The 11,074-nt window shown below is 43.5% G+C and overlaps 1 protein-coding gene across 2 annotated transcripts in view; it reads right to left on the bottom strand.

Moving 5' to 3' along the window:
• THRAP3 (thyroid hormone receptor associated protein 3) overlaps positions 1-11,074 on the bottom strand; it is a 49,280-nt gene that overhangs the window by 2,007 nt on the left and 36,199 nt on the right. Inside the window, exons 4-10 of one of the 2 annotated variants that reach the window (XM_073233630.1) lie at positions 9,540-10,253; positions 8,495-8,667; positions 7,630-7,741; positions 6,538-6,622; positions 4,430-4,617; positions 1,894-2,089; positions 1,392-1,529 (exon numbers count right to left, since the gene is read on the bottom strand). In XM_073233630.1, the coding sequence (XP_073089731.1) occupies positions 1,392-1,529; positions 1,894-2,089; positions 4,430-4,617; positions 6,538-6,622; positions 7,630-7,741; positions 8,495-8,667; positions 9,540-10,253 (1,606 nt within the window). The remainder of the gene's footprint in view (positions 1-1,391; positions 1,530-1,893; positions 2,090-4,429; positions 4,618-6,537; positions 6,623-7,629; positions 7,742-8,494; positions 8,668-9,539; positions 10,254-11,074) is intronic. The other variant, XM_073233631.1, reaches the window with a different exon arrangement.

Below are 11,074 nucleotides of genomic sequence, written 5' to 3'. Positions count from 1 at the left end.
AAATATGTCTGATCTGGGCGGTTAGGCAGCTAAAAGAAGAAGTTACACTCAGAATGCATAGCTGGGGCACTGGCTCTTCCCGACTCTCCCCTATCCCCAGCAAGAACAGGCAGTGAGACCAAGGGCAAATGACCTGCTCATGGCCTCAGACCAGTTAGTGGAAAAGGTAAGACCAGAACCCAGCCTCCCATCTTCTATCTCCCCTCTTCAATTTTATACAAGGAGGCAGGCTCTATGGCAGGGTAAAAAAATCAGAACCTACATCTGAACCCCTGCTCTGATGATCTCAGGAAAGAGGAGGGAGCCAATGAATGAGAAAGAGATTTTGAAAACCGCAAGTCATCATTACCTCATCAACTCCAAGGCCTCCAGGAGTCTAAACCATCTATCTACTCAAGTAGGGCTTCAGGCTCCTGGAGGGTTGGCTCAGCTAAAGGGCCAGCTGCTTCTTACCAGGGCTGCTTGTTCACCTGCCTAACCAGTCAGGTCAGCAGTGCTCCTTCGAGTGGCAGGTGGGGCAGGAAGAGGGCTTTGTATGGGCTTTAATCCTTTCCCTACAGCTGTCTCACTCCAGCACCTATCCTGGGCCCAGCCAACACTGCCCTAGATAAAGGTTCTAGGATTCTCTACAAGTCTCAGAGCAGCTCCCAGGAACCTAGAAGAGTGAAGGCTGACTGCGCACAGTCATCTGCACAACCTGTTTCCTAGCTATGCAGCTGACAACACAGACCAATCCAACCCTTCTCATGGATGACAGAGATTCAGCTCCAAGTACACCTTGGTTACAACATTGAGTCAAATCTGCTTGGACCTATGCCTGCTGTTGACATATTAAGGCTAAGAAAGCTTACTCACTGGCCAGGTATTTCAGCCAACAAGAGCCCCAACCAAAGAGACAGAGATAGACCCAGAGGTGTCTCTACAGAACTGTTGAGATGAGAAAAGCCCCAGTGGCATTTCATTTTAGAGACAGATCTGTCCTCAAAGAGATCCTGACCTGTCCTTCCTGTTAATCCTGCACTGGGGAGTGACACCCTGTTACTGTGCCATCAGGGGAGGGTTATGACTTTACCCTGGGTGAAATAAAGGTTGGCAAGAGGCTGAGGTTATGGGTGGGAGAGCAGTAAAACAAGTTCACAGACCAAAAAGGAAGAGCAACCCCTTTCTTGCTTATGCTGGAACATCTTAGATGGTAAACCTTTCAAGGCCAGAACTACTCCTGTAGAGCCTCTCATCTTGCCATCACCACACTGTCCCACAATACACATCCCCTGGTGCAATATGCCTGCACACATATTTAATCAGCTTTGGACAAACCAACTAAGGCCTCAGCATCAGCTCTCAGGTTGCCAAAGGCCCTCTGGCCCCTCCTGTAATCCCCAAGCACATACCAGGTAATACTTCTTGCTCTTGGGCGTGTACTCAGGGTCCCACTCCTCATCCCGGTTTCTCTTCTGAAAATCATTGTTACTGCTGCTGTTAGCAGAGTAGCTGCCTCTGCCCCAGCCTCTCCCTCTGGCTCGGTACTGCTGTAGCAACAAACAGTGAGAAGCAACAAAAAACCATGTCAAGAACAGAGAAAAACAGCTCGCTGCATTCTGCTCCTTTACTGGTGTGAACAGCTGTTCTCCAGTCAATATGCTGGTCACCTGGTTTCCAGCCACTCCCTTTCTGCTTATATGAAATCTACAGCCTAGACAAGAGGGCAACACGAGTCCGGGTGAGTGGGGAGAGCCCTAAGAGGCTTCTAGCTAAGTACTCATGAATAGGAATCACAGATTCTGGGGTCTACAGACTAGATTACATGTAGCAAGGGCAACAGAACAGTTTTCTGATAAACACAGAATTGTGGAAATAGGGGCTTAGAGAGAGGGGTAGGGGGCAGGGTCTTACAAAGGTCCCTCGAGCTCTGCCTCCTCTTTCACTTGGACCCACAAAGTCTTTGGTCCCCAGTCTGGATTTATCAAAGCCAGTGGTGCTCTCCTCTCTCTCCTCTGTTTCTTCAGTGTACTCTTCTGCTTTATAGGAGTGGGATGACTGGGAGGAAGAGGAGGATGACCTGGACCGGTCTCGTGCTCTCCGATGCTTCCTATGAAAATAAAGAGCCAGGGAAATCAATAAGCCTCCAGGGTACGCACTTGATGAGGCGGTGGTAAAGCAGCCCAGGGCAACCAAGAGTGTATCTGTGATGAAGACACTGGAGATAAATAACCTGAAAATCCCCACTTACCCACCCAGGGTACCTGGGGAGCTTCCTCCCTACTCTTGTCAGTCATATTCAGCAGCACATCCATGTCTTAGCCTGTGATGAGCACCAGCCATACACAGCAGGAGGAACAGAAACATAGCCCATAGACTGGCAGCTCTGTGTAACGCATGCATGAACTAGAAAGGCAGAAGGAAACCAAAGGTGGCACTGACAGCCACGAGTGCCTAGTACTGGGACAGAGGCTTTGTGTATTACCATGTCTATGCTTTCTGTTACTTCTGTTTCTCATGGGAAGAGCCCTACCTGTCTCATGGAGCTGCTCTAAAGATTAGACAACATGCTTCAACACTTTACACTGACACAGCAGGTATGCAGTAAATGGCAACTACCATTATTCCATATTACTATCCAATTTTAGAGAGGAGATTCGGTGACAGAGCTAAGCAGAACCTGAATTCAAATTTGCCTCTGACTAATAATACCACTCCTCCACTGAGCTCACACAGGTGGTGTTACTAAGCACAGGATCTGGTGAAACTTTCTGGAGTTGTCTCCTCCCCTTCCCTTCATCTGGGGCAATTACAGACTAGGGCAAAGCAGCTTACTACAATGAATCACTGTCTATGCACTACAAGTCAGTGCCAGCCCTGAAAGGTAGAAGTGAGAGGCTACCAGCTAACTCTAAGGGAAAAGCCAGGCTCCCAGGAGTAGAGAAGGACTTCCAGGGAGAAGCCAGCCAAGAGTCAGAAACCTATCACTGTCTTCCCTGCCCTCAGTCCTCCACCATGAATACTAGCTTGGCTCCTCTCCGAGACAACTGAGATCCTCAAGAACTTAAATATTTGAATCCTATTGGCTGTTCCTAGCATTTATTCATAAAAGGGGGAAATCTAAGGTACTGTTATAGGATTCTAGTAACTCAGACATATAACTCCGACACCTAGAAATCCATACTACTTCAAGGCTTTCAAAAATAAGACTCCAAAAGGCCCCAGTTCGCATCCCAGCACTGCCTTTGATCAGCTGTGTGACCTTGGTGAGTCATTCTTCAGGCATATGAGACAGAGTTCTTATAAGCTGAAGTGTGATATATAATGAGAACAGTGACCTATCATTTTCTCCTTGTCCCAATCACAGAATACTAGGGTTGCAAGAGACCACTGTTCAAAGTTACAGAGCAAGGCAGGTACAGGCATGTGTTCCAGGCAAAGGATTCAGGCTCAGTAACCCAAACCTGACCAAAAAACGCCTGAGCGGTTCTGCCCCTGTCCACCAGTGGTAGCAGACGGGACTGCTATACCACCCCTCCCATTCCCTGGTGAGGGCCAGCAGGTCCTTCACCTACAGGCAGCCCTGAAAGTCTAAGTGACACAGTGGAAAAGAAGACAAAGAAGGACAGAAGATCTGAGTTTTGATATTGGCAGATACTTGTGTGAGTTCGGACAAATACTTCTGAGCTTATTAGTTATTAGTTTCTTTATCTTTCAAAGGGGCAAAATGAGTATCACACACCAACTGTCCAACTTATCTCACAGAACTGTTACCAGAAAATGGATACAAAAATGTTTGCAGCTGAAGCTCAGAAACAGCAAAAGTGAAGGGGTGGGGCTTCAACTCTTCTAATGTTTAATGAGACATGATTGAAAAGTCATGGAACTTTCAAATATGTAACAGAAATGACAGGACCTTGACATGAATGTTGCCCTATGAAATTCAACAATGCTACCTTTGTTTAAAGACAATTTGGAACACTTTTCTTGGAAGTGTCTGCGAAACTAGTTTATAAGGCATTTAAAATCAACAATCTTGTCCTATCTAGTCCCGCCCTGTTTCTTTGACCAAAAAGTATTATTACCCAACAACAACTAAGAGCCATTTGTAGAATATAACCTCTCCATGAAGATTTGGAATGAAAAAGAACATGTCTAAAACTGCAAAAGGGATTCCCAAATAATTCCCCACATTGTCCCTACAGCCAAATTAACGCCCAGGAGGCCTTCCCTAGACAAGGATCAACTACTCTGATGCAAAAGTTCTGTTTTCAAACTAGGGACTTACTTGACAGGGGGTACATAAAAAAATTTTTTTAAACTACACAAGCTGCTATCATGCCCAGGTTTAAAGTCCTCTGGCTTGGAAGGTCTGGTGTTACAGCCTAAGGTAGGCAGACAAGATTCCACTCAAGAGTCTGAATGAGATGACAGGCAGGGGCTTACGTACTTCTGCTTCTTTGATCCTTTGTGAGTTTTCTCTGTTTTCTCAGTTGACCTTTCCCTCGAGTGGCTTGAATCACGGGAATCCACTGATTCTCTTGATTTACCTCGTTTAAGATCTCTCTCCTTATGTTTTTTACGACGTTCAATATCAAGACGGAGATCAACAGGATCATCTTTGTATTTTCCCTCAGCCTGCCAAAGATCAGAATTAAGGTTTTTGGGATTCAAGGCTGCCAACTCAACCACCCCAAAACTTGTGGTTTCTATTCCAAAAGAGCAGTGCAGAGGAAGCACTGGAATGTGAGGCATCTCACCCAAGCTTGGGAGGGATACAGGACGTCCCACAGAAGTCACTTCATGAGGGTCCCTTACAGAGCCCAAACCAGTTCTCTACAATAGTGCTGACAGCCTTCCGAAGATGTTACATATTGATCTCAGTTTCAGTAATGACTTTGGCTAGCCTACAAGCTGACAAGGCCAAGATCAGCTCTGGCAGCTGGCTGGTTAGACTGACTTAGGCTCAGCCACGAACAGGAGTGCAAATGCTCACACTCCCTACCTACACTGTAGCAACCACCCTGGGATTATCCTGTACTTGGAATTTTCTCTGGGTACTGAGTCCAAAAACAGACAATGGGACTTGAGCAGCCTTCCAACATGTTTACTTATACTGAAAACTTCCTCCACAGATGGAGTATCAAAAACCATTAATAGAGAATTCATAAAGTGGCAATACCAGGTCAAAGTTAACTGAAACAAGGGAAAAAACCTTTTTTACTAACTTCCTAGAAGTTTAATCAGTGTATAGATGCTGCAGGTACAGAATAAACCTGGCAACAGCAACAGCCTGTGCCACCCCAAACCACCAAGGCTCTCAACAGTACTTGGGAAACTCAGTGAGCGCAGAGATACAAGGTAGTTTCAAGGTAGTTTCAGTACATTACACACCAGGACTTGCTTCATAGAAGCAAAACCTCTCTAAAGAGAAAGGAATGAGCAGTTCACTCTATATTACCATTTTATTTACACAAACTACTGAGCTTTTTGTTGAAATAAAGCTTAATTTTAATTAACAGGAGTGGTATAGGTAGTGAGGTTTATTTTTACCATGTTTGTTTCTGAGGGAATGCGGCCTCAGCACCCTCAAATGACAAAAAGAAAAAAGAAAAAAACGGCCGCTGCTCCCTTACACAATGCAGGCAGCTCCTCTAATGAGTTGGCTTTATGAGGCACAGAAGATGAAATCTCTTATGTTTCAAAACCTTGGGTTTCACCTGGTTAGTGCTAAGCTAGTGGGTATTTGGAAAACAAGAAAAGGGGTATGATAGAAGGAGAGAGATTGTGCAAGAGTGTCTCTCATCACACTAACCAAGACACATCTTTCTGGAAAACCTGAAGATTAATATTTTTAGAAAAGGTCTCAGCAGCACTGGAAGAGCCAACTCTAATTTGAGATTTCAACTGTATTTGTGAATGAAAGTCAATAAATACTAAGATTTTTTTAAAAACCCCAATCTACTATTTCACAGTAAAAGACTGCATACAAGCTTTAACCTGGTAATTAATAGTGTTTACGTGCACATCACTGCAAATGTAGCTGGGCTATCAAAGTAATGTTTACGTTTTCAAGTAACAGAAACCAACAAATGATAGATATGGTACAATGTTAGGAAAAAAACTGGACTAGCTGCTTAAAACAGTCTATCATGTTAAGATTATGAATATTTACTCTCCTCTGACATGCATGTCTTTTTGAAATCATGGTTGGAAATAGTGCATGTATATAGTTGATTTGATAATACTTACAAGCAGAAAAATATCACAAAAAGTTTCTTCTCTCATCATGGGCACTTGTTCCAAAACTCCTCTCTTTTTTTTCTCAAGCTCACCTCAATAGACTTTGGGGTCATTTACCATATTCTAACCACTTCACAAAGGTTGTTGATACATTTAATAAAAATTAACCCTTTGTAGTTCATTTTTAGAATTATGCCCATCCTTAAAAGAAAAACACAAACTTAAGTAGAGAGTAATTTAAACAAACACATTTCTGTCAAGTTCATGCCCAACGCACTCATTTTGTTGGAATTACTGATCAAAGCAACAGTTCACCTTGTAGCCAGGTTCCCGGGGACTTTTCATTTCATCATGAGCCAAACCGTGTTTTCTGAATGTACTGGGGGAAATGTCTATCCTCCTGAAATTGAAAACACAAAATCTGTTTAGTATTCCATAGTGTGAATACAGTACTGGTAATATTCTAATTTGTAACCTGAGTAATGGAAATCATACACATTGCTTCTTATAATTATGTTTCATAACTTACATACATATTACTTACATTCTTTGCTTAAATATTCATACTCTCCCATAGGTGTGCACCTGTATGTGTGCACACACAAAACCCCAACTTCTCTGTCAAACTCAGGGAGAAGAAACTCATTCCTTCCCAGTACTGTTACAACTAGGAAGACAGACTCACCTACACCCATGCCTGTATCTCAAGTTCACATCAAGATTATCTGCTCCCTGCTAACCTCAAAGAGCATTTTTCATCTTGGGAATTAGAATATAATGGCCCATTATTTACCTATGAGATAAGGGCTAGGTGAGAAGCAACTGCCCGGCATGTACACACATCCCCAAAGACCCCCAAATCCAAGACTGCCATACAAACATGGTTCTCCTACTCACTGCCAACAGGGTCAGGAGGTCTAGACTATTAAGGAATTAAAGATAAGGCCAACTTTGTTTCTAGACAGAGTCCCTGTTGGCTGAACAGATCCCCCACAACCAAATGTGACACTCTTCAAACCTGCTAGGTTTTTAAAACCCTTTGATAATCGTACAAGCTCCCCCACCAGCAGCACCCATCTGCTGCAAATTCTTTCAAAAGAGTAAGTGATAGATGAAACACATGGGTAGCTTACAGAAACTGAATGTTTACTCTACCTATAGAAAGCTCACACCCAGCTGGCAAGACTACAAAGGGTTCGTCTATATCAAAAGAGCCGTTTTCCTGAGAAACCATAGTCACCAAAGCATGGCCTTTCCATTCACAGCTCTAAATGCCCAAGACTACCCTACAGTCTGGAGGTGGTAACTAAATTCTGCTGCTAATGCACCTAACACAGAAAAAATAGGGAAGTTTAGTAAGTGATGAGCAGTCTTTTATCACCTCCAGTGTAAGGCTGAGGTCCTCACCTGTGTATCTCTGGGCTTTTCTTATTTTTAGCTGCTTCCTGCTCAGTTCCTCTCTTTAGATATTTAGTAAAGCGTTCATGCAATGTCATTCCTGAGGACCCAAAGTGATGCTCTGTGGAAATTCAAAGAAAAACATGATGTGTTATCAAAGGCAGACACAATACAACTCTTTTGCAGGAATATGCAGCCACAGAGATGTGACTGAAGTAGTTAAATCCATGTAACAGACATACTGAAGATAGGAGGGGAAAGGCTGGTTCAGACAGAATCCAGTTTATACACTGGATTTCCACCGCAGCTCCCTTATCTTAGGACATGCATTCAGAGAGAAAAGCCTGAGGTTTGCGTGCGTCTCTTTGAATCACAACACCAACGCCTCCTTGAGTTTAAATTTCAGATGGAACCTGCAAGTGGCCCAACCCAGCTTCAGTTACCACTTCCCTCTGCCATTCCCCAACCTGCCCACCTCCATTTGCCCAGGAGATGGTAGAATGTGAGGAAGAAATTCACACAAAAACGTCTACAGAGACCTCTAGAGGCTTCCACCTGCTGGAAGGAGAGAGGTGCTAGAAAGCCACTTTTTATACCTCCTTTCTCCAGTATTACAAACCTTCATGTAAAGGATTTTTCCCATCCTCACAATCCTAGGTTCCTATACTAGCACTTCAAAATGTTCAGCTCTGTAATTAAATAGTGGAAACTTCTCCCTGGAAGGAATTTCCATGGAGTCACTTGCTAGCTTCAAAGGCCCTTTTGGTGACATAAAGGGCCCCAAAAGGCTCCCTGATACACCCACTCATCCTACTGCTTTTAACACAGGAAGCTAAGGAAAGGGAGCCTGAAGGAGGCTGGGGTCTGGACTCACCTTTAACATGATGAACAATGGTCACTATATGCTGGGCGAAAAGTTCTGAGGGGCTCCGCTGAGACTGAGCTGACTGTATATGCTGGAAAATGGAACGAAATTCCTGTTCCTTTTTGTTGCTATGGACTAGATCCCGACAAAGTTTGCGTTCCTGAGCCAATAAGCCACTGGGTCTGCAGAAGAAACACAGGGAGGGCCAGTGTAACAAGATACACAGAACATTAAAACCCTAAATATGCATTGTTTTTATCAAAGAGTTTTAAATGGATCTGCAAAGTTCCTTTTTTCTCTTCCTCTCCACATTCAAAGTGACCTTAGTGCACTGTTTACTATGGGAAAAAGCATCCAAAACTTCTCATCCTTTTCCCTTGGGATCTTTCACAGGAACAAATGGGCAGGGTGAAGTGTTAGGCTTCAGTGACTCTGTTTTTGGGGTTACTGCTGATTTTAACACACACAACAAATGGGAAGGTATTTTAAAAGATCAACAGCTTGGCCAGCCAGGGCCACTCAGTGAAATGACAATGGAGGAGGAGGGGGACATGGCTGGAATGCTGCACAGGCAGACTTCCAACTGGCTGTGCAGTTTTTACACCAAATGAAAAACAGCTTTGGCCTCAGCTCTCTTTCCTGAAGTCTGCCACCTCCCAGTCCCAACTTTAAAACTGCTAACAGTATTTGATGAGGCCTGCGGAAACGGATAGCTCCACAAGCAAAAGACATCATAAGCACATTTTAAGGAAGAAAATGGGAAGACAGGGCTGGGTGGGAAGATAGAGAGCAAGAGAGAAGGAGAAGGAACCCAGTGCCAAGAAAGCCAGTCACTAAAGACCAAAATGACACTTCGCCACCCTATGTATCGCCCCAGCACACAATCCCTTAGCGACACACACTTCTCTGAAAAAAGGTGACCATAAGGATACTTGGCCGGCAGGGGAGATATAGAAAGGGCCTCTCCTGGTTCCAGAATGTCTTCAGGGAGAGGACTGAGGAGACATCACTTGGGACACTAAAGCCCTGAGGATCAAGAAGGACTACATCTCACCTTGCAAGGTCCTCATCAAAAGAGTCCATCCGGACATTGACCTGGGCCTCTCGAGTAATGGAAAAGGAAGACTTCCCGGTGGAAAAGTCTCCTTTGGCTCCCAGCTTCTCTCTGCTCTCCGAGGTCTTTCTTGGGGGAGGTGATGAACTTTTCTCCTGGACTGCTTTGTAAGCGGTCACTCGGAAATTCTTTTCAGGCACAAACCCCCTGTGCCCACTTTCGGTTCTCTTGGGACCTCCCCGATCCTCCTTTTTGGATCTCTCTGAGAAAGACTCCTCCTCCATCTCCTCTGTTTTCCTTTGCTTTTCCTTCCCTGGAGGTGCATACACCAGGCCCTCCCATTTGCCAGACTTCTCCTCCTCCTGGTTTTTGTTTGCACCTGCTATGACTTTCGACATGAATTTGGGTTCATCATCAAACTCAGATTCCTTCCTTCCCTTAGCTTTGTCCTTATCTTGATCATCCATCTCCTCCTTGTGGAAATCAGCCATCTTCTTCTCAAAGTCATCTCGGAGCTTATATCTTTTGGGTGACTGGCTACCCCGAAAAGGTTTCTCACTATCAGTTTTGGGAGCAAAGGGATCAGATTTCATTTTCGATTCACTCAAGCCTGTGTCAGAGAAGCTCCCTTTATCTTTCATTTTCTCTTTATCGCTATTTGTTTGTTTCTGTTCCTTATCTTTTCCATTCTCTGTTTTCTGTTCTTCTAGATACCTAGTTATAAAAACACAAAGGAGACACACACAAGACGCTTCTTAAGCAACCTGACCTAAAAAACAGCACCATATGTTATTGGGTTTCTGACTGAACAAATGTCTTGTGGATTCCAGTGTTACCGAAGGACTTTCTATTTGGTTACTTTCTAGTAATTTCTGAAAAACTGCCCTTCACAGATTTATGAATTTGGCATTTAAGAGAAAAATATATGGTCTGTGGAGTTGTGTCTTACAAAAGCAACAAAAAGAAAATAGCAAAGGTAAGTTTTAGGATACTAAAAAATAAAACTTACTTACCTGTAAGTGGTCTAGGAAAAAAAAAAATTAAGGTCTTATCCAACCTTCACTCAGTCACTTAAAATCTGCTTTCAGCAAAGTTAACATAGAATGTTCAACCTTGGACTGTTTTGCTTTTATACAACTCACATTTGGAAATACAAGTTTCAAGAGACCTCAAATTTGCTTCAAGTCACCTAGAAGATCTAAATATGAAATATACTGTGAACACAAATAAAAACAAAACAGATGTTAATTGAGGAGGGGGGCAAAAATCATCCCACTCATTCTTGTGAAAAAGCAGAGCTCACCATCTTCTATAAGATTCATAGTCCTGCCAAGAACAAAACAAAATTTACATTTTAAAGTAGACTTACTGAAGGCTGGAAAGCAGAGATTCTGAACATCTCATTTGTACTAGTGGAGAAAGTCTAATCAAGTTATAGTTGCATTAAAATGGCAAAGAAGAATCAAATAGTAGGACATCAGAGAATATGCTAATAAGAGAAAAGAAAAAAAAAAGGAGACCACTTGCCCATTAAG

Source organism: Manis javanica, chromosome 4, assembly GCF_040802235.1.
Source record: "Manis javanica isolate MJ-LG chromosome 4, MJ_LKY, whole genome shotgun sequence".
Lineage (NCBI taxonomy): Eukaryota > Metazoa > Chordata > Mammalia > Pholidota > Manidae > Manis > Manis javanica.
The sequence above is the reverse complement of the archived record's forward strand: the minus strand, read 5'-3'. Positions and strand labels throughout refer to the sequence as shown.